This window comes from Saimiri boliviensis, chromosome 5 (assembly GCF_048565385.1).
Source record: "Saimiri boliviensis isolate mSaiBol1 chromosome 5, mSaiBol1.pri, whole genome shotgun sequence".
Classification (NCBI taxonomy): domain Eukaryota; kingdom Metazoa; phylum Chordata; class Mammalia; order Primates; family Cebidae; genus Saimiri; species Saimiri boliviensis.
In genome coordinates this window covers 98,506,983-98,532,131 of record NC_133453.1, presented here as the reverse complement: position 1 = coordinate 98,532,131, position 25,149 = coordinate 98,506,983, and the positions used below count along the sequence as shown (strand labels likewise).

The window sequence follows — 25,149 nt, the reverse complement described above, 5'->3', positions numbered from 1 at the left end:
CATCATCACCTCAAAAACCTATCATTTCTTTCACAAATCTAGATTTTCATTTGACATATTCTAGGAGTGTGAACTCAGAGTATATATCCAACAAATTTCCACATTCACTGAAATTGTATTAAGACATTTTCTTTATTTCTTTATTTCTTTATTTAGGCCTACATAAATGATCTGACCAAAAAGATCAGAACCTTAAAAGAATCAGAACCCTATACTACTTTCCAGTACAAGGAGTAGTGAAATCTGGAGTTGAAAAATTCTAGCTTACTTCCAGTTCTTCATGGTCTAGAGATACCACAGAGGTGACCTTAATTCTTGGCCTGAGATGTTAATGGAGCAATAAGTTAAATAAGGTGTCATTCATAATGTGGTCCTATCCATCTGAATTTATTTGTTTCTGCCACTAAGTTGATTCATTTCTGTCTGTTAATTTTCAAGGAAAGTTTGCTCTCAGATAATTATTAATTTTCCAAGTTTTCAAAACTAATACAAATTATTTTATCAAATTAAAATTTAGATTATATTATTACCTTGGATTTAGACATGGATATTCAAATGATATTGCAAGTAAAAGAAAAATCCAAAGATAGTCACCTGACCTTTGAGCTAATCTAGTACTATTACCAACCATGTGGCTTCCTATTCTCATGGTGTTCGGTACTTACCATGTATCTGATTCTGTGAAGCAACCCCGGCTAGACTGGTTTTTCTCTTAAGAGTTTATTTTCATACGATTGAGCATCTATATTGTGAAAAATTATTGGCTGTCTCTGACACGGCATTTAATTTAATTTAACTTGGCTCTTTTAACTTTTACTTTATTTGTTGGAAAATGTAGCCTATTTTAAAATGTCTACGTTTATGTAATCAGATTTATGATATATTTTTGTATCCATGAAAATGAAATTGAATGCACTATTTCATAGATTTTCTATTTTTGTTCTTATATATTCTTTATTTAATGATAGGCTATATGACCATAGAGTAAATTATCAATTTGTCCTCCTTTCACTCATATTTATACCCCTGGACTCAGAACATACAAAGTTAAAATTTGGGGATTTTTGTTTTCCTCAACAGCTTATGATAACATACTGAGTCATAGTCTCCTTTGCCATTCTTATCTCTAATGAGGATAAATATCAAAAGTTTCTAGCAGTATATGTACAAAAGAGGTTATATCTTTTACATAAAACAGACTGATAATACCAGTTTTCATTGATTAAATCTTTACCAGTTAAACATAAAGATTATCATATTACCTATAAGAAAGGAATTTTATTTCTTCTGCTTAAAACATTTAAAAATTTTTGACTCATAGCATTTTTTTCAAAGCATGTTGGTAGACATTGTAAATTTGATACAAAGAACTATGTTTAAACGTTACTCTTAAATTTACATTTGAACATTTAAGGTGATTTTAGTAGAGGCATTTAGCAACAACTTGCTTGCTTTGAGGTAAGCCTCAAATAAATATATTTGTTTAATCTGTATGTCTCTGCATAATTTATGTGCTACATTGTCTTTAAATACTCAATTCTGTGTTCAGGTAATTATCTGTGAATCCACGCAGTTTTCTTAACACTGAGTATAGCAGAATTACAGTCATGGCTTCTATTCATGAAAAGCCATGCATTTTTTTTTCCCCCCAGGGGGAAGAGATTTCCCAACAGATTATTTAAATACAAATCCATTAAAATGTTACTATTAGTTGTGAGACATATCACTTTTCAACCTACAACTAAGTACCTTTAAGGTGCCTTTCATTGTCTTTATACTGCTTTGTATATGGACTCTTCTTTAAGTTGAAAAAAGAAGGGTCAAAAACCTGTCTGTAATGCTGATATGGCATAAAAGTAGAAGATTAAACTACCTTGGCATGAGTGAAGGTGAAGCGTTGTGAGATTAGTTTCCTCAATAATAGGTGAAGTTGGCATGGAGAAAAGTTCCTCCTATGATGCCAACAAGAGTAATTAAGCATTCTTAAAAGACTTTTTTTTCAGTAATGTTCACCAAAATTACTAAATATAATTACTAATATTTCAAGTGCAAGTTACATGGTATAGAGACAAAACTTCATCAATAGTTTAATTTTATAAACACACTGCTTAAATTTCAAACAATTGTATGAAAAATAATGGTATGCTTCTAAGTAGTATGAATAAAGCCCACTTATGATCTTTTATCATTTTTGACTATGCAACTTGAAGTCAGCTTTATCTAACTTTTAATCTAAAAAGATATGTAAGTTGGTTTTCTGTTCATCGAAGTTATACAAGCCAAGTGTCTTCAAACAACTTTGATACTGATATATCCCCAATGTCTAGAGCAATGAATGATATTTAATGTTGTTCAATACATATTAGTTGAATGACTTAATTTTAACAATCAGAATTTTTAGTTTTGACTCACATATGACTTAATAGCTGCTTGGAAAAATATACCTTGGTTTCCAATAAATTTCTTTTTATGTATAAGCATGTATGCCTAATTTTTTTTCTCTTATTTCTACATTTTAAAAAATTAAGACATAACATTAAAATAAAAATCTGTTTGACAAGTCTTGTTTTACTATTGGGTCACGATGATCTCCAACAAATTTTTACAACCCTGACAATTTTTTGAAATAATCTAGGATAAAAGAATAACCAAAATAATTAATTATCTTACCTTTACCTCACCATTCTCTATCATGATCACATTAGAAAATAAATGTATCTATTTCTATTTCTTTCATATTAATTTAATCTAATTTTTCTTTCATATCTTTTTTTTTTTTTAAACTGGAACATAAGCACTCAATTTCTCATGGACTGTCATGGATCTTCATTTACAGGAAAATATGGCCCAGAACTCTGATCCTGCCCTTGGAAAGGTATCTTGCTAGAGCACAGGAAAAACAAAACAAAACAAAGCAAACAAACAAACAAAAAATTGGGCCTAGCAGGCTGTAAACAGGATCTTTCTACTTTGCTTATATGCATCCAAACTCCTAAATTCCAAACACTGAGTTCACTTGCAAGATTGATGAGCTATGCAAAACATTGTGCCCCGTTTTATATTCCAGTAGGGTAGCTAGTCATGAACGATATGAATATAAAGTGGAAAATGCCAAAGAGAAGTGCTAAGATTCTAGGGAAAATAAGAGTTAAGAAGACAAAGTAGGGGAATTAAAGAGGTTTAGCAGGCAGTGAGCGCCTAATGTGTCAAGAAAAAGAGATATTAACAATTATATCGGATGTACTTTGCAGGCAATAAACAGGTTTTCAAGGTTAGAAGAAAACCTTGCATTATGCAAGGTTTGCATAATGCAATGTGTTGCGTTAACCCAGACAAGGGATGATAAGAACCTGAATGAAGGCAATGCTTACTTTCTCATCAAGAGGAAAAGAGTTGGGAGACAGTAGACAGGGCTCCAAAATGCTGAGCTAGTCTACCTGTGAATGTTCTAAAGAATCTTAAATATTTGAATACTGAGGAAGGGGTTAGTTCTTATGCGTACTTTCACTTTCCAAATCACAATTCTTTCTCAAAACTTTAGGCTCCTTTAAATTGATCTTCATATTAACAGGAACAACTGAAAATATTCTATTCTCTTTTCCTAACCATTTGTAAAATTCTTCAGTTTCTTTTAGCTGGGCCTGCCATAGGCTTAACAGCTCAAGATTAAAATTCCTATTAGTGCCTCTTTTCTATGGTATAGATAGAAGCTTGAAAGACCAGGTTGAGCCAGTATGCCATTTGAGCTTTGAGCGCTCTTCTAGTGAATCTACAAAAGTTGCAGCATGGTGAACAGGATATTAAGTGGCAGAAAAATATGTTATACCAGGAGAAGCAAAGTTTTCAGCGTCAGATCCAGAAAGCTAAGAACTGTGTCTCCGATGCTCTCAAAACTGCAGATTAGGGAAAACTGCTTAATCTCATTTTGTTGGCACTTGCAAATTTGGACTAATAATATTAATCTCAAAGTGTTGTGTGAGCATTTGTTGAAAGGATATATATTCTCATATTAGATAAAATAATGAGTCTTAGCAATAACTCTGGAACTAAAACATTACACATGTTTACTAAGTGTGATTTCTTTTGACAGCCTTCCCCTAGAAAAATCTAATAGAAACAGGAAAAATAAATTTCCAAAGCCATTCCCTTCTGGGCCTGTGCATGGTCTGGTCCCCCTCCCTGATTCCCCTTCTCATCTAGTTAGCTTCTTGGTTCCTTCTGATCTCAGCTTAGATACCACTTATTTCAAGAAATTTTCTTTTTTTGCAAAGGTAGAAAAGTATTTTTATTTTTTTATTTTTTAAATTGTACTTTAGGTTCTTGGGGTACATATGCAGATCATGCAGGACTGTTGCATTGGTACATACAGGGCAATGTAGTTTGCTCCCTCCATCCCCCCGTCACCTATATCTGGCATTTCTCCCCATGTTATTCCTCGCCAACCTCCCCATCTTCTGCTGTCCCTCTCCTAGTTCCCTCCAACAGACTCCAGTGTGTGATGCTCCCCTCTCTGTGTCCATGTGTTCTCATTGTTCAACATCCACCTATGAGTGAGAACATGTGGTGTTTGATTTTCTGTTCTTGCGTCAGTTTGTTGAGAATTACGGTTTTCAGATTCATCCATGTCCCTACAAAAAGGACACAAACTCATCCTTTTTTATTGCTGCATCGTATTCCATGGTGTATATATGCCACATTTTCCTTGTCCAGTTTATCATTGATGGGCATTTGGGTTGGTTCTAGGTCTTTGCTATTGTAAACAGTGCTGCAATGAACATACCTGTGCATATTTCTTTATAATAGAACAATTTACAACCCTTGGGGTAAATGCCCAGTAATGGGATTGCTGAGTCAAATGGAATTTCTATTTCTAGGTCCTTGAGGGGATGTCTGTTCATCTCCTTTGCCCACTTTTGAATGCGTTTGTTTGTTCTTTTTTTTTTCTTGTAAATTTGATTTAGTTCTTTGTAGATTCTCTATATTAGCCCTTCGTCAGATGTGTAGATTGCAAAAATTTTTTCCAATCTGTTGGTTGCTGGTTCACTCTAATGATTGTTTCTTTTACTATACAGAAGCTCATTCGTCTAATTAGATCCCAGTTGTCTATTTTGGCTTTTATTGCCAATGCTTTTGGTGTTTCAGTCATGAAGTCCTTGCCTATGCCTATGTCCTCAATAGTTTTGCCTAGATTTTCTTCTAGGGTTTTTATGGTGTTAGGTCTTATGTTTAAGTCTTGAATCCATCTGGAGTTAATTTTAGTGTAAGGTGTCAGGAAGAGGTCCAGTTTCTGCTTTCTGCACATAACTAGCCAGTTTTTCCAACACCATTTATTCAACAGGGAATCCTTTCCCCACTGCTTATCTTTTCTTTGTCAGGTTTGTCAAAGATCAGATGGTTGTAGATTTGAGGCATTTCTTCCAAGGCCTTTGTCCTGTTGCATTGTCTATGTCTCTGTTTTGGTACCAGAACCATGCTGTTTTGATTACTGTAGCCTTATAAAATAGTTTGAAGTCAGGTAGCATGATGGCTCCAGCTTTGTTCTTTTTGCTTAGGATTGTATTGCCTATATAGGCTCTTTTTTGGTTCCATATGAAGCTTAAGGTTTTTTTTTTTTTTTTTTTTTTTTTTTTTTTTTTTTTTTTTTCCTAGTTCTGTGAAGAAGGTCATTTGTAGCTTGATGGAGATAACACTGAATCTATAAATTACTTTGGGCAGTATGGTCATTTTCACCATATTGATTCTTCCTAATCATGAGCATGGAATATTTTTCCATCTGCTTGTGTCCTTTTTTATTTCCTTGAGAAGTGGTTTGTATTTCTCCTTGAAAAAGTCCTTTACATCCTTTGTTAGTTGTATTCCCAGGTATTTTATTCTCTTTGCAGCAATTGTCAATGGCAGTGGGTTCTTGATTTGGCTCTCTTTAAGTCTGTTGTTGGTGTATAGGAATGCTTGTGATCTCCACATTGATGTTGTATCCTGAGAATCTGCTGAAGTTGCTTATCAGTTTAAGGAGATTTGGGGCTAATATGATGGGGTCTTCTAAATATACAATCATGTCATCTGCAAATAGAGACAATTTGACTTCCTCCTTTCCTAATTGAATACCCTTTATTTCTTTTTCTTGCCTGATTGCTCTGGCTAGAACTTCCAATACTGTATTGAATAGGAGTGGTGAGAGAGGGCACCCTTGTCTACTGCCAGATTTCAAAGGGAATGCTTCCAGTTTTTTTTCCCATTCAGTATGGTATTGGCTGTGGGTTTGTCATAAATAGCTTTTATTATTTTGAGATAGACAACATCCATATCTAGTTTATTAAGAGTTTTTAGCATAAAGGACTGTTGAATTTTGTTGAAGGCTTTCCCTGCATCTATTGAGATAATCATGTGGTTTTTGTCTTTATTTCTGTTTATGTGGTGGATTACATTTATAGACTTGCATATATTGAACCAGTCTTTTATCCCCAGAATGATGCGTACTTGACCGTGATGGATAAGCTTTTTGATGTGCTATTGTAATCAATTTGCCAGTATTTTATTGAAGATTTTTGCATTTATGTTCATCATGGATATTGGCTTGAAGTTTTCTTCTTTTGTTGAGTCTAAGAAATTTTCTTAAAGGCTAAATTCTATTGTCTTTCTGTGGGTTCGAGTAGCCTCTGTGTTTCACTAAATTGACCTGAAGTAACTTGTTTCCTTTTCAAAATCACAGATTACACTATGAGTTCATTGAGAAGAGAAAATGTTTCTGATGTCACCATTTCCTTTCTTAATGCCTAACATAATGACAGGCTCATTGTAAACATCAAAACATATTCACTGGTGAACTGACTCATGAGCTAAAGCTACCCTAGAAAACAAGTGATAAAAATAGTCCCATCGTGTCATCAAATATGGATAGGCTCATATCTATGGTACATAATTATTTTATAAGCTACTTTAGAGTCTATGGTTCTAATACCAATTACAAAACATGTTATCTTTGAACTACTGCAGGGTATTTCTAACTCTGTAAGTGGAGACATTCATTAAGACAGAGACATTACTTAATGTGTGTAGTTATTGGGACCAGTGAGTGTAAGCCACATAGGTATACTTCTGATAAGTCTAGTTCTAATTAAAATTATAATGATTCCTCAAATAGATTACTAGAGGACTTTGAAAGTATCAATGAGAGGACAAGCAGGTTATCACTTAATTTGACTACCTAGTTCACAGACACAGATCCAATCTGTCTTAATTGGCCTCTTTGGCCTAATGTTATTATCATTTAATCACAAATAACTTCAGATATTTATTGACCTCATACTTAATACCTAGATTTAAATCCAAAATGTCATGCTCACTTGTTTATGTATTTTTATTTATACTAGGAATCCTTGTTCTAGAATAGCAAGAAGCACAGCCATATTTGTTCTTTAACAACTTACTTAAAGAACACTTGATTTTACTCTTGCCATTATTTATCTTTGTCTCTCCTCCCTGGGCTGCTGCTGTTAAAATTAATTTGCATTTCAGACCTCAGGATTTTATATTGCTATTAGAGTTATGAAATGTTTTCACTCAGCACAACTAAGAACTGATGTTTTACCTCCCACTAATGGACCTTTAATTAGGTACTGTAATGAACCATTCTGTCATTCCTTCTTTTATAGAAAGAAGATTTTGTATATGCAGGATACAATTTTGACAGAACACCAGGTCTACTGAACCTTGTCGGCTTACATCTAATAGACCCTAAATTTATTATGCTTTTGTCAGGTGTTGAATTTGTCATTTTAATGACACTGTCCACAGACTTACTATGCTGCCAAAAAAAAAAAACAGCATCACCATACTGCAAGCATGTTTGTTGACATCTTGATCAACAACTCCTGGGGTCCAATTCTGACTGTAATATTACTACTTCGGGACCTTAGGCAAGTTATTTAACCTCTGTCTAAGGATTAATTGGTTAATTTTAATAAGTGCTTTGCAGTAAAAGGTGGGAAGCGCTCTGACTACTAATCGTGATAATAAAATTATAATGCAGCTCTTTATAAAGCATCAGGCTGTCTCAGACTGTGGTTCTATTAAGTTGTCAATTAAAACATAAGCTAACTAAATTTATTCTTTGGAAGGATCCAAACTGCTATACAAACTATGGCCAGGTAGTATTTTTAAACTTAGTTTAAAAAGAATTAAGAATACTGTTGTTTCAGCTAAAGAAAAATAAAAACATGGGGGGAAAATGACAGGTTCTATGATGCTCTACCAACTGAGAACCAAAAGACAGAGAAGAAAATACAAGCTCTATTTGAACCACATATAGATACAAGATGGTTGAACACTGATTAAATGTAATGTTACATTGAATGTAAATTGATTTTAAATTGATTGTTCATTTGTTAACATTTATTCAAATTATTTAATTTATTTACTTATTTATTTGTATGATTGTTTGTTTGTTCTTTTATTCATTTGGCAAGTACCATTGTTGGTTGTAATCTCAAAAGAATCCCAGACAGGTAATAGGAATGTACATAATCAACAAAAAATACTAGGTAAAAATGATCAGAATCAGAAGAGGAGGGTGAGGTTGATTCAAACTGAGAATTTCAACAATTTCAAAAAGAAAATGGTGTTTAGGCTGGGCAGAGTCACAGTGTCAGGGAAGCTGGTTCTCTATAGCAAAGGGCAATTGGTGTGGTTAGAATAAAAGAGAGACTGCAGACTTAGGATTGATAGTAACAGGGGTCTTCATTAAGTGGGATAGCAGTATTTCCTTCATTTGCATGGAATCATTTGGAGTCATGACAATGGTGGAACAGAAGAGAAAAAACAAACACGAGTTAGTGGATGGAAGTTGTGTTGGGATATTCTGCTGTGTTGAGAGAAGAGGAATGAGAGTGTCGAGAATGTGAGCAATGCATGAGGAAGGATAATATAGTTTTACAAAATAACATAGAGATGTATGGGTGCCACTGGAGTGTTTTCTCAATAAATTTCTGGCCTGTGAGGAACATCATTTAAGAAATAAGGTAGGCAATGTGAAAAGAAACATTGGCTTAGGATAGGGGCATCTACTTATGTCAAGAAGTTGTTAGCCTAATATAAGAAGAGTAAACATTTGGAAAATAAATCAACAACTTAAAAGTAAATGTTTTCTTGCTTCTGCAGAAGTGGCCCCTCTGTACCATCACAGGCAAGATATTAACTATTACACTTGATTCTCAAATAAGCCAATGGTCATAGCTTGACTCTGTGCTGTTCCATGTAGTTCCTAAAATGACCGAAGACCTAGGTCACTCTCTGTGAAAACTCAATGATATTTAATGTAACTTTTGAGAGTGTGACCTGAACCCTGAAGCTAGATTGCCTGTTTAGAATCTTGGCTCTCACAAATGCTAAATTGGTGATATTCAGAGGCTTATTTAGTTTTTCATGGTATCCTCTTCTGTAAATGAGAGTAAAAACAATATCTAGTTTATTGACAAGATTAAATGAATTAATAAAACTAATGTGAAAAACGGAATTAATTACAAGTGTCCTTGGATGTAGAAAAACCTCAATGAATGTGACTGTGATGGAAAGCAATTTTATTGTGAATAAAATGAATGACTATGACTGGCTTTTTGAGAATAAATAGTAAGAGGCAAAGAAAGGGAGCATGGAGATCCATTAGCAATAATCCAGGCAAGAGATACTGGTAGAATAGAGTGGTGAGAAGTGTTCAGGTGCTTAGTATATTTAAAGGTAAAACTGGGAGTGAAACAGGAGGTAAAAGAAAAAAAGGGTCAAAAAATTGTTTTGTTTTGTTTTTTTGGCCTGGGCCACGAGTACGTTTTCTTTTAAAGAGATAGAAAAGACTATAGTACAGATTGAGCATGTCTAATTGGAAAGTCTGAAATGTGAAATATTCCAATATCCAACACTCTTGAAAACCAACATGATGCCGCAAGTGGAAAATTTCACACCTGACCTCCTGTAATGAGGGCAGAAAATTAGTAAAAAAAAAAATACCTATAAAATTACCTTCAGGCAATGTGTATGAAGTGTTTATGAAACAGGAATCTTGTACTTAGACTTTAGTTACATCCCAAAGATGCCTCATTACATATATGGACATATTCTAAAATTTGAAAAAATCTGAAATCCAAAATACTTCTGGTCTCAAGCATTTCAGATAAGGGATGCTCAACTTATTAAAAAATCTTGGGGTAAAAACAAATCGGTTTAATTTACAGCTATAACAAGCTGTCAAATAGACAATTGTTAAATAGACAATTCCAACCTATCTCCTGGAATTCGTGCAATTGGGTGAAATTGCCAAGGCAGTAGGTCTCAATCTTCATTGCCTATATGAAATATCTGAAAGATTTAAATACCAACACAGGCTAATGGAATCAAAATCTTTGTGGATGATATTTTAAAGAGTAAATGACTAACTACTAAAAATAGATGTAAAATAAGAATTGAGGCTTGATTATTATGTATGGCAATATGGAGGACATTAAATAAAATCAATGAACTTGACTTTCATGAAACATCGTTCTGCAGAACAGCTGAAGACAAAAACTTGACAGAGGTGAGATCAAAGGAAATATATAAATAGAAGAATTGTGGAGAACAACAATATTTTCAAGTAATTCTTCTGTTAACAAAGAGAGAGAGAGAGAGAGCAGGAAAATAAGGTTATTATAAGAAAGAGATGTGGGTACAAGAGAAGGTTTTTTCAGAAAGAACTTGGCAGATAAGAAAATATTCATGAAGCAGGAGAAAGAGGGGACAGTTATGGGAGATTTGCTCATCAGTGGCCAAGAGGGTTCAGTACATGAGATGGATTTGATGTAGCATGGGGTTCCTAGTGAGAAGGAGAAAAACAAGTACATGGGCATAGAAGAAAGCAGCTCAGGGGATGTGCTAGTGCAAGTTTGTGGCAGCTCTCTTTAGATGGGTTCTATTTGTATGAATGAAATATAAAGCAAGTTTCTCAGTTGAGGGTAGAGTTGGGGAGAAAGCATTGAAGGTTTCAGGAGAAGGAGAAGGTGTGGCATAGACATCTAGGGGAGTGGGAGACTTGATGGATTAGGGAACTACACAGAAAGCCTTAGTATGTGCCCATTTGAAGTTAGTGATAAAAATTGAAATGAGACCAACCGATAAAATTATGCATATTTCTTCAATTGCATTCATCTATAGGATGCCAATTCAGAAGAGATGAAGAATTGAATTTAACTATGGTTAGGGTTTTCCAAGAAGTGAAAAAGAGGGGAAGAGAGAGCAAGGGAGCTGAGGGTGTACACGGGGAATGGTTATAATAATGGACCGTGAAATCAAAGCTGAGGGAAGAAGAAAGATAAAATCTTTACAATAAGAGAAAGATGAGGAATGTGTAAATAATTGTTGGAGTCACAGAGACTGAACCTGAAAAATAGGGGACAGCTAAAAATTAAGATAATGGAAGGAGTGGGTATAGGAAATCAGAAGATTAATGTAAACATCAAAGCATGCTGCCAAGCTGGCCTCTGGGTGCTGCTTTTACTTACAGTATTGGCATCTGTCTCCGGTGTATTCCGGCTGGCAGTGGCAGTAAGGCTGGTTTCCAGCAGTCACAATGCAGGTTCCTCCATTCTGACAAACATCCTCACAGACTGTCTTACCACAGTTGGGCCCAGTGAAACCGAGTGCACAGCTGCAGGTGGGTCTCCCTATTGAAAACCATAAGTAACAAAAAGCAGATTATTTGACTGAAATACTTTATTTTCAAGAATTTACATGGGATAAAAGTTGAGAAGTTAGGTTTCTGGTCAAGGTCTGTCCACGATTTACTCTGTGACTTTAGGCAATAACAAGACTTCGTTGGGTCTCAGTTTTTCATCTGTTCAAGAAAGTCTGGATTAGAAGATATCCAAGATCATTTCATAAATAATTATACTTGTATGCATGTATTATATGCTTAAAATACTTCTTAGTTTTACTTCATTCTCGTGTCCATTTTGGCCCTTCCAATTATTTTTGTTCTACTCATATGTGGTAATACAGACTATCTTTCCATTAGAACCTAAATTATAATTTCACATTGTTCAATCAACATCTACCAACCACCACTGAATCTACATAAAACATTAGCTTACACGTTACAAATAAATCTTGTAATAAGTTTAAAGTAGACATGTAATTTGTAATAATTAGATTTTGTAACATTAGCTGTTTTATTTGACTTACATACACATAACTACGTTTAGTACATAAGTGCTTACAAAGTCTTATTTTGTCCAATTTGGATATTGTTATTCATGAGAATGGACTTGTAGTCTAGGAGATAATAAGATGACTTAGAAGTTGAACGTGAGCAGCGTGTCAGACCAAATATGACAGATCATCTGAGTATTTTTTTGATTTTCTCTGTGGGGACTGACATAAGGATGAAAGGCAACAATCCTGCACGGAGTCTAGAACATAACACAGCCACTTCTTGTGTACTAAGAATAAGTCTCTCTAACTGCCCAGGCTGTCAAGGACTTGAGAGAAAATGAAATATGGAACTAGCTCTGTAGGAGAGCAAACTAATGGATATCATTGAAATGGTAAAATAGTAAGTTTCAAAGTTTGCAAAAACGTAAAGAAACAACATGAAAGAGTATAAGAAAGAGATTTAGTTATAGATTTCAGTTAACTAAGACTCGGACAATATCAATCAGCTGACTAGCATTAGAGAATATTCAAGCCATCTCGCTCTTATTTTTGTAGACTCACAGAACATTCATGCCATTTCTCTGTCATCTTTGTAGATAAGGAAGTATACTTAAACTGGTTAGAGAACTGCATGAGTGTAAATCTTACTAAGACTTCAAGTGTGAAAATGATATAATTGTTCTCTATCACTATAGATAACATATTGAAGAAGTCTAAATCTTTTGAGAAACATGCCCGAGTGAATACAATACTTCCAAATAAAATTCATATACATTTCAAGAAAATTAGTAAATTGAGGCTCCATAACTTATTAACTTTACTTTGAACAGACTTTACATGCTCAAAAATGCCAAAAGGTGTTGCTCTAAATGAACAAATTAATATACATTTTATGGTAATATTGCATTAAAACGTAGCATCTATGAATGTTATTAGTTTGGTGGCAGATAAATCCCTATTAATGGCCTAAGAAACAAGGTACATTTTATAATATTAAAAGCTGAGTAACCTCATATATTTGTTGCCAGAAAATGTTCACTAACTTTTAGTAGATATTTTCCTTAAAATGGCAATGAATTTTTCTAGTTGTTGTTGACATAGAAACAAAACATTTTCATTGGCATAAAGCCATAGACAAGAGAACAAACAGTGGTAGTAGATGAAGAGATTAATAATTGTTGGAGGAAGTTTAATGAAAACAAGAGCCTGTAACAACAGAATAATTCTTCAATTACAGTCCATAGATGACTTACAGAGATATGGAACAAGTAAATAGCAGTAAAAATCACCATGAGCAAAACATGAAATAAACAATGCCTAAAGTACAAAAAATGTTAAAGAACATTAGGACAACCTGAAAAGTTGCCACACAAACATACGATGTGATCACTCTGGATTCATTGTTTCCTGTATGTGTTTTTCTTTCTGTGTTCAAATTAGGGTTAGAAAAGAAGTAAAATGATAAAAGCTTGAAAGAAACGGATACTGCCTGCTGAGGTACTTGAAAATTCTTCTATCCCAGTCACTCAGAGAAATGACACTGAGCTTTCATGGTTTTGTCTCATTTACAGCTGTTTTTGAAACTACAGCAGAGTGACCAGGTTGTCTGCAGCTAGCATATGCCTTAGATCATTCAGAGTCCAGCTGAATTATTTTTAAAAGTCCCTATTTTTCTTCCTTTGAAGAACGCATTTTTTTTTTGACAAGTAGAAATCTTCATATACAGGAGAATATTATCTAACTGAAACTGTTTGGTGATACAGCTGATCTTTTGTTTGCTGATGGGAAATGAACCATCTGTTACAGAATTGTATAATGGGCTCCATTTGCTATTTTCAAGAATCTCTCTAGGTGCCCCCTGACAAGTTGCATTGGATTCATTTACAAAGATTTTTAGGTAGCAGAAGTTGATTTTGATATTCAAAAAAGAAACAGCCCCGTTACAATGATTAAGGTATAGATTTATAGCAGTGATGCATCCAGGAGCTGGGGAGTTGACAGCCTACAAGAGTAGCACAATCTAAAAGAGCATCAGTTGACCTGAGGAAAGAGGGGGAGGAACTGTTTCCAGACTCTAAATCAGTCTAGTTTCTACAGCATCCTTAGCTCAGACACTAAGGTACTAGATACTAAGATATTCAGACCGTCTAGATTCACAGCCTATGGGTGTCAATTACTGTTTGTGGGACCATGGGGAATTATCTGTTTGTTTCACTGTCTATAAAATTGACATAATAATGGTACCGAGCTCATAGAGTTGTTGGAGAAAATCATGTAGAATAAATTAGTTAACACAAGCAAAGTTTTTCTAACTGTACCAGTCACATAGAAAGCACACAGTTATATTTCAGCTCTGATTATTATTATTATTTCTATTGAGTGAGATTCACTTTTTTAGGTAGAACTTACTCTGTGGTTGTGTCTACCAAGGCACTTAACAGTTTAAGCAAATCATTTTGAAACATTTATTAAATGATATATTTTGTCTCCATGGTTTGAGATAAAATTAAATTTGAATTTACTTTTATGATAGTGATGGGCTAGAGCTGAAATTCTCCATCAACTTTACTCTCAGGCTCTAACATTTTCAAATTTTGAAGGATGGGTCTTTTTCCCCCTTTAACTTCTAAATGTGCTTAATTCTACCTTTCCAAATAACACACGTACTACAATAGCAACCAAACCGAAAAGCAAATCTAGTATCTGCCAAGTCCATCTATTTGTACAAAATTTTAATTTTGGTACATCCTTGAGCTTCTTTAAAAGACAATTTTACTCTCTGCTCCCAATTTGATTAATATGTGACAAAGTAAAATATTCAATCATAACGTCACTAAATCCTTCACTGAAGATAGTTTTTATTTTTTAATATAAAAAATAATGTGTCTTAATATGTTGCTTCTCTTTGTGCTCTCAGAAAACAGGCCAGGACTCTCAATATGAATGTATTGCTCATATAAATTGATTTCAATTCTTTGGTGGTAAGAAAGGTTTAAGATAATATGTGGTGCTGCTTATATATACGTATATATATATATATATATATATATGCACATATATATTATATATATTCTGTACTTTATATAAAGTATAGCAAAAAATCAAAGTGCATTAGTATATATATAAGAATATGCTTATATATACTTATATATATGCAATAGTGTATATATATATATGTGTGTGTGTGTGTATATATACACATACATGCAACCTATTTTAACCTCTAATCATTTCCTCACTGAATCCACTAATTTCTTCTCAATCACAATCTTCTTCAAATTTTCTCTTTAATTATACAATGTTTACTAATACCTTTACCTGGAAGATCTTTCTCCAGTGGCTTCTGAAACACTAGATTTATTGATTTCTCTTTTTTACTGACTGCCTTGTTGTACAATTGCCTTTATGTTTTCTCTCTCTGTCTCTCAAAAAGTGTTCTTCCAAGCTTCTTTCTGGTGATATTACCCAATTTTATGGCTTAAATATTTATCTCTCTATCTAAATGCCTCTGTCTCAATTTTCTGATTCTGGGCTCATTGTTCTTCCTAAACTTCAGACCTTCATTTCTACTCCTTCTTGTATGTTTCCATGTTGATGTCTCTGGCCACTTGGTAAGCTCATCGACTTCTCCCACTCCCTAAAGGAGTAAACTCTGTCCTCTTTTAAACTTTGTTCTCAATGGCATACATACTTTCACTAGACGTTGCTACTTTTAGTGTTAGGGCTACTTCATATTCAAATTTCACTCTGTTAGTTAGCAAATTGCCTTGCTAGATGTTTACTATGGTAGTTTATTTTATGTGTCAACTATCCTGGGAGAAGGGACGACAAAGTGGCTAGTAAAATATTATTTCTGAGTGCGTCTGTAAAGGTGTTTTTGGAGGATACTGGCATTGGAATCAGTAGACCAAGTAAGGAAGACCTTTCCTCACCAGTGTGGGTGGGCATCATCTAATTCACTGAAGGCCAAAATGGAGTGAAAGCTAGAGGAGAGGTGAATTATCTTTCTAGAGCTAGGACCTCTATCTTCTCCTGGCTGTGGACAGCAGAGATCCTGGTTCTTGAGCATTCAAACTGCAAGACTTACACCAGAATTCTTTCCTCCTCCCACCCAGTTGCTCAGGTCAATGGTTTTAGACTGAGAGTTAAACAATTGGTTCCCTTAGTTCTCAGATCTTTGAACTTGGACTGAATCACACGACTGTCTTTGCTGATACTTGAGTGTGCAGACAATATACCTTTGGACTTTTCAGGCTCCATAGCACATGTACCAATTCTCATTATGAATCTCCACATATATATATATATATATATATATATATATATATATATATATATAGACATACACACACACAAACATATCATATTGGTTCTTTTTCTTTGGATGATACAAATACATATGCCTACAAGAAATGGAGATTAATTCTATTTATTTATACTATTGTTCTTCATAGATAGAAATTTTCTGCATCTATCTTCTAAAATGTTACAGCAAGTGTTCATACCACAAAATCATAATAATAAACTCTTATAATTTCACTTGATAACAAATAATACATAATGTCAAATATGATGAAGATGTAACTAAAATCACTAATCATCTATAAACAATAAATATTATTAAGAACTATAATTTTACTTAAACATTGTATTGCTCATAAGAAAAATGGAAATATCTCGGAATCTCATAGAGTTCTTTAAATTTCACTTATATCAGATGTTCCTTACATAGCAAAATCTGTCTCAGTAAAAATGGCTGATTATAAAGTATTTCATCACTAATATTTAAAGGAACATCATCAATTTTGTGCAGTGAACAAGTACACATTTGATTATCACAAAGAAATGCTAGCAAAAATAATTCCTTCTGAGTTTTCTGTGAGATGGTGACTGCTTATTATTTCTGTGCAGTAGATAACATGCTACTGAGCATTTTTAGGCTGCTCTCTTTTTAAGTCAATTTTGAATTCATACTCATTTGTCTATGTGAACCATGACACTTACCTCCATTTAACTTGGTCCTGGTTGGTCAGTCTGGTGATTTTAAATTTTTATCTTTGGTATAATGTTTTATTCCTACAAGTTTTATGTGTATACATGATTCTTTAGTTCATTTGGTCTGATAAAAACATTGAATGTAAGGAATAACAGTATTTAGGTGACAAACTGCAGAGCATATTTATAAATGTTTATGTTTAATGCCCTTCTATGAAAACACTATCAAAATGTGGCATAATACTTACTCAAAACATGTTTACTATTTGGACAGTAGCCATATTCCTGTCCCTTTATATAGCATAGACATCATAAACTGAGACAAAGTACCATCATGTCATCCAGTTAGTTACAGGATTGCAATCGAAAAGTCTATCTGGTGACCTCTTGTCCTCATGATTACTCTCCTTTGTGAATCTGTCTTGACTTCAGATTTCTATTCAAGTAATAAAAGTTCTGAATGCTTTTAATAAAAATGCTAGTCTTTTCAATATAGAGATTTGACATTCTGCTTTTCTATTTAATGTAATGTTTTCCTGGTCTTAAAGTGAGTGTCCATTTATAAGTAATTTTAGTAAGTTGACTATAGCTGTCAGGTTTTCTTAAGTATCACAAAGATTACACAGGACTATTCAGCAAAGCCTGACAAAGGAAAGGAAGAATTGTAGGCTTTATCTAGCTCTCTCTCAGGTACTTCTTAATATATTCTGAAATGCTTCAAATTATAGGTCACAATTTATTTATACTCCTGGAAGGTTTATTTTCAGACAGCACTGTGGAAATAAGACTGAAGCATTTTTGTCTTTTCTGTGAATATAAGTAAGCTAACTTAAGCCTTCTAACATTAGCCCAGAGAGCCGTAAGATTGAATAGTTTAGGATTGCTCTCACCATATGTTCCAAACGAATCACTAACTGTGACTCATGAAGCCAGGAGCAAAATTAGACAGAAGCTTACTTTTATTCTCTCACAGGTATCTTGCTAAGATTCAAAGAGAGAGAACAATGTCTGGCACTCAGTAAGCAACCAATAAAAATAATTATCATAATCCTGACAATATTTTAATTTCTAAATTAATAATTTTTCTAGTAATTATTTTTGTTATTTTAATTTTCAATAATAATAGTAACACATTAATTGTGGAGTATCTGGAAAATATAAAAGTATAAAGAAGCATCTATGTATACATATTTTTTCTACTAGGCTCATATTATACAGCAGTTGTCTATCCTGTTCTTTTTGAATTTAAGTTTCTATCTCCAAATTTATAATAGTATAAATAACACAATTGAATGTTCTTACTTCTAAATTTTATTCTTTCCTTTGCTACATAATCCTCGGGACACATTTCAAAAAGTGTTAACATTTAGTAAAAGGACATTGACAAGTTTTTAAACTCTTGCTGAGTATTTCAAAATTGCTTGCTGCAAAGTTTGTAACATTATCACTTTCTTCTGGCAGTGATTTGTAAATGCTGGTTTCATCCATGTCTGACTGGTTTCCTCCTCCACTTTCTGCTCCCTACATCTGTGAAACTTATCTTTTGCCACTTTCTTATGTTTTCTGTGTTTATTTTTACTTGCTTCGTTAGAGTTATGATTTCCTATATCTCATACTTGTTAAATTATATTCTTCCTTTTGTGTTTACAATTTTAACATCATTAGTTATTTCCCTGCAAATGACCATATGGCCCAAAACAATCTACAGATTCAATGCAATTTCTATCGAAATACCAAAATAATTTTTCCCAGAATTAGAAAAAAACAATCCTAATATTCATATGGAATGAAAAAGAGCCTGAATAGCCAAAGTAATTATAAGCAAAAAGAAACTGGAGGCATTACGTTATCTGACTTCAAATTATACCACAAAACTACAGTAACCAAAACGGCATCATCTGGTCTAAAAATAGACACATGGATCAATGGAACAGAATAGAGAACCCAGAAATAAAGCCACATGCTTACAGCCAACTGATCTTTGACATAGTAAACAGAAACATACAATGATGAAAGGACACCTTATTCAATAAATGATGCTGGGAAAATTGGATTGCCTCATGCAGAAGAATGAAACTGGAGCCCTAACTCTCACCATATACAAAAACAAACTCAAATGAATTAAAAACTTAACATGTAAGAACTGAAACTATGAAAAATGCTGGAAGAAAACCTAGAAAAAACTTTCCTGGACCCTGGCCTAAGCAAAAATTCATGACTAAAACTTCAAAAGCAAAGACATTATAAACAAAAGTAGATAAATGTGACTTAATTAGCCTAACATGCTTCTGCACAGCAAAATAAATAATCAACATACTGAACAGACAACCTGAAGAATGGGAGAAATTACTCACAAATTATGCATCTGACAAAGGGCTAATATCCAGACTCGAAAAGGAACTTGAACAATTCAACTTTAATAAAAAAACCCCAAATAATCCTATTTATAAAAATCACAATGAGATACCAACTTACACCAGTTAGAATGGCTACTATTAAAGGGGGAAATGGGGGAGGGGCGGGGGGGTGGGGAGGTGGGAAGAGATAGCATGGGGAGAAATGACAGATACAGGTGAGGGGACGGAAGGCAGCAAAGCACACTGCCATGTGTGTACCTATGCAACAATCTTGCATGTTCATCACATGTACCCCAAAACCTAAAATGCAATTAAAAAAAATAAATTAAAAAAAAAAAAGCCAAAAAATAACAGATGGTGAGGATGTACCGACAAGGGAACAGTTACGTACTGTGGGTAGGAATGCAAATTCATACAGCCTCTATGGAAAACAGCATGGGGATTTCACAAACAACTAAAAATAGAAGTACCATTTGATACAGCAATCACATTACTGAGTATATTCACACCTAAAAGGAAAAACGTCATTATATCAAAAAGATACTGCACATGTATGTTTATAACAGCACTATTCACAATAGCAAAAATATGGAATCAATCTATGTGTCCAACAATGAATAACTGGATAAAGAAAATGTGACACACACATAAGTGCAAGCACACACACATACACACACACACACACACACACACACACACACACACACCATAGGATACTACTTAGCCATAGAAAAGAATAAAATCATTTTTTTGTAGTAACATTGATGAAACTGAAGGCCATTATCTTGAGCAAAACATCTTGGAAAGTCAATTACATGTTCTTAGTTATCACATGTTCTTACTCCTCTAAGTGGAAGCTAAATAATGTGCACACGTGAATATAATGTGAAATAACAGACATTGGCAAATTGGAAGTGGGAAGAGGAGTAAATGATGAGAAATTGCTTAATGGCTACAATGTACACTATTCAGCTAATGGTTACAGTAAAAGCCCAGACTTCACTACTACGCAATATATCCATGTAACAAAACTGCACTTGTATTCCCTAAATTTACACAAATGAAAAACACAGCTCAAAAAAGGGAAGGAAAACCAAATATCCAGTTTTCAGCAATCCTTAAGCATAACTAATACCTATGTTAAGGGAGCTAAGATGCACAATTGGTTTAAATAAAAGACTTCAGTTAAATAAGAAGTGAAAGAAAAGCAAAGATGGGCAGTTTAAATGTACGTTGATTCTTTATTAAGATATTAGTTAGGTGACTCTGTACTTTATACCCCAGGTACACATGTTATCTGAGATCCTTGAGTACATGTGTTTTGTCATGAGTTTTGTAATGTTCAAAAGCTATCCAAAAATTCCTGGCTTAACTTCACTTTGAGAAATTCTACCATCTGATTTGAGGACAGTTACTAAGACAAAAGGCCCTTGAATAAAGAGAAGGAATGCTTTCTTTATCTATTTGCCTCTTGAAATATCAGGGTATTTCCCATGCAGAGAGGATTCTGATTTTATTTCCTTCCACAACAGGGGACTCTTTCATCCTCTTGTTTTATTTCTGGGAACAAAACCTTCACTGCCAAAGCCCTCAGATGTGGTGGCAGGGAGAGCTACAGTGACAGCTTCTGTCTTCTTCCTGTGGCATTCACTTAAAATATGCAATTCAAATGTATTGCCCACTATACCCCAAATTGCACTTTCACCTCTTAACCTAGCTAATTCTACTTTTGCATATTTTCAAACTCCCAAAGATCTGCTTCCGCTTTGCATAACTTCAAAATTTAGGAGTGGAAGAAACTATTTGGGAATGTTGTCTCAAATGTACAAACCCTCTCGCTCCATTCCTCTAAATCAACTGAGTAGGAAAGCTTGACTCAGTTCGATATAAATATTAAAAGACTAAATAACAGACCTATAATAGTAAGAAAATACCAAACATCATGAATATACCATAGAGAATAAATGTTCATAAAAGTAAAGATTAAATGTAGCTGTTAACAGCATAAATGCTTTAATGATATCTATGATGCATAAAAACTTTCAAAAATTTTCTCTGCTTTCAAAAATAAATGCCTAATTAATACTATGCTTTACTCTGATTTCAATTATTTTGTCAAAAGCAAATTTTAGCTTAAATCTATCATCCTATGAGCAGGTCATAAAAATGAACTACGTGGATTCTAATTAATATAATCAATGTCAAAATATTCCCATTTTTAGTATCTTTTTATATGAATATAGCTAATATATTTTATTTTTAGTGTTCATTATTACAAAAAAATAACCTTAAGGAATGAGAAAAACTCATTACTACATGTAAAATTTTTAATTATGCATCACAGATGTGTACTTTTAATTAACTAGTGACATTTCTTTTGTTCAATTATTATTGTTCTATACAACTGTCATAAACTTATAAATTTTAATTAAGGCTGCCCCAAACCCTAGTTATGTAGTGTCCACATAGGAATTTGCCAAAAGGCTTAACCGAAGTAAACCAACATTGTTTAAATTCATGAATTGCTCATGGGATTTGTTTAACAAATTAATATTTGTGTGGAAATAATGAGGTTCTACAGTCTATAATACCAAACAATGTTTTTATATCTTATAAAACCACATTTTAAAAGTGGCAAATGCTTTTTAAATGGCTTAATTAGATATTATATAATTATTAGTTATTAGACACTATAAAATAAACTACATGGCCATATCTCAGGTTGAATCCATATGAGAACTCATTCATATTATTATTTTGAATTTTTTTCCCTGAAAATATTACTTATGTAAATCAGGATATAATAACTTTGTGCACAGATAAAGTTGAACTACAGATTTTGAGCCTGCAGCAAATTTTAGACAAATGATTTGAACTAAACATTAAAAGTTGTGCCGTATCTATATACAACTCAGGATCCATCAACAGGACAGCAAATTCAGTGTTTTGTAGAGATTTGTCCCTGAGGATGCATTGCAGGTTCAATAGACAGCAATAGTTTGGAATTTCAAATTGTTTCTTGGCCTAAATATTTCTAAATATAAATATAGATAAATCATCCAGCTATAACACAATGGTTTTCATTATCTCAATGAGAAAATTGTTACCAATTAAATAATAAAACTTCCAAACAAGTCATTTTGCATGAGAAAACTTTTTCCCTAAAGGAGATATTATATGTGTTACTAAACTACACACTCATGTTCTTTGAACCTGGGTTCTTTTTTATGTATTCAATAAAGGACCCAGTACCACAATTTCCCCTGTAGTAATGGAATATACTTTATGAACTAGCTTCCCTTAGCATAATAAAAATATATGGTAAGACTCCTGGTGCCTTTTATATTTCAATCTAATCAAACTTCTGAATATATTTTCAGAATGTTATTAAGTAGTCAGAATAATTTCATTATCAATTAATAATACAAAAATATTTGTAGACATAAAATTATCAAACTTTTACTATTAGAATGTATTTCAGAAACAGCTTGATTTTTCTGATCCACACTGAAAATTCTTCATGTAGCTATTTCAATTAACACTACTTTATTTTATTTTATTTTTTATTTTTGAGACGGAGTTTCGCTCTTGTTACCCAGGCTGGAGTGCAATGGCGCGATCTCGGCTCCCCGCAACCTCCGCCTCCTGGGTTCAGGCAATTCTCCTGCCTCAACCTCCTGAGTAGCTGGGATTACAGGCACGTGCCACCACGCCCAGCTAATTTTTTTGTATTTTTAGTAGAGACGGGGTTTCACCATGTTGACCAGGATGGTCTCGATCTCTTGACCTCGTGATCCACCCGCCTCGGCCTCCCAAAGTGCTGGGATTACAGGCTTGAGCCACCGCGCCCGGCCAACACTACTTTAAATACTTCAAAAAAGTAGTATAAACAATAGAAGCAGTGAGAACTCCCAGGAAGATAAAAATTAACCATGTAGGGGAATGTGAAAACCATATAGACTGATTTTCCATTTGACTAACTAAATTTACATTTATGGTGGTAAAATTAAATGTGCACAGATTGCACTATAATAGTTCCATAATATCCCTTACACTGAATATTAGAATTTGCAAATTAGATTTTTATTATGCATTGGGGTTATTTTTTCTCATGGAACATATTTTAAATTTAATATAAGTCAGTAGAAGAATATGTTTCTATGTTCATTTATGTGCTGTACAGAACACTTTCTGCAAACAAGGTTATTGCATAAATTAATAATAATCTCAACTATGTCCTAAGATGTAGAAGCCTGATATTTTCAAAGCATATGATGCCATACAGCATAATGTCAAAAGAGTAGTTACAATTTTAGATGGGAATCAGGATGCTATTAGATTCTCTATTACAGTTTATTTACCTTTAAAATGATCCTAATTTTCAATAACAGTTGATTTTTAGGATTAGGAAAACTATTTGTACAATTTAAAAAAAAGACATAAATTTTGGAGTTAAACATAGTAAACTTGGAAAATTGGCTCTACTAATCATTCTGAGGCAGGGGGCAAATTTCTATTAACATTGAGCCTGTCATATGGTGCATGCCAAACTCATGGTAATGACCATTAGTGTTGTTAAATTTTTTGCTTGAACTTTTATATACTGAGTTTAGAACAAATGTCATTGACTTAATTTTGTGTTAGTATATTGTAGTAATGTATTTTTTATTAAGATATTAGGAGGAAGTATATTTGTACCATTAACTATTTTTCATTCAATCATAAAGAAAATGCAAAAGATTTGAAATGCAATTACACTGAAATATTTACCTAGAACTGATGGTACACAAGTTCCTCCATTCTGGCAGTAGTTGGTACAGTGGTTGACTTCACATCTTTCTCCTGAATAACTAGGCCAACAGTGACACCTCAAATCACCCTTCTCATTGAAAATACACCTTCCTCCATTTTCACAAGTTAATTTACATGAATCATCTGTTTAGGAGAAGAAATAAACAAATTAGCATATTTTCAGGGAGTAACTGAATAAAAGTAATTCAAATAGATACAGCATTTCAATATTAGGATCTTTTGTTTCCATAAAATAATTACCCTAAGTACAAAAGTAGAAAAAAAAAAAGTACTTTTGGAAAACAGATTCCAGTTGTTGAATGGTAAATGGCAAATATACATACTAAAATAATGTATATTCTTCTTTAAACTTAAAGCATTATTAATCTTGTCTTATATTTGTAAAATATTCAATAATAAAACTAACTGAAACTTTGTAAAAGTCATGTATTTTTGTCTTCTTCCTTTATTTTATTGAGACAGGACCTTGCTCTGTCACCCAGACTGGTGGGCAGTGGCGGCATAGACATGGCTCACTGCAGCCTCAACGCCCTGGGCTCCAGTGATCCTCCCACCTCCACTTTCCAAGTAGCTGAGACTATAGTGTGCACCAACACACTTGGCCAACTATTAATTTTTTTTTTTTTTTTTTTTTTTTTTTTTTTTTTTTTTTTTTTTTTTTTTGTAGAGACAGGGTCTCACTATGTTGGTCCTTATTAAGCACATATAAATGTCCCAAACTAAAGTCAGTGAGATTTAGTACAAGTTGGTGATACAATAGTGACAGAAACATTTCCATATGTAACATTTGTCCCAAATGATTCTGTACAAT

At 33.5% G+C, this 25,149-nt stretch overlaps 1 protein-coding gene across 3 annotated transcripts in view; it reads right to left on the bottom strand.

Moving 5' to 3' along the window:
* Nucleotides 1-25,149, bottom strand: part of LRP1B (LDL receptor related protein 1B) — a 1,884,038-nt gene that overhangs the window by 55,286 nt on the left and 1,803,603 nt on the right. For all 3 annotated transcript variants that reach the window (XM_003921997.4, XM_074399735.1, XM_074399736.1), the window contains 2 exons: nt 24,297-24,461; nt 11,526-11,687 (listed from right to left, as the gene is read on the bottom strand). In XM_003921997.4, coding sequence (XP_003922046.1) covers nt 11,526-11,687; nt 24,297-24,461 — 327 coding nt within the window. The remainder of the gene's footprint in view (nt 1-11,525; nt 11,688-24,296; nt 24,462-25,149) is intronic.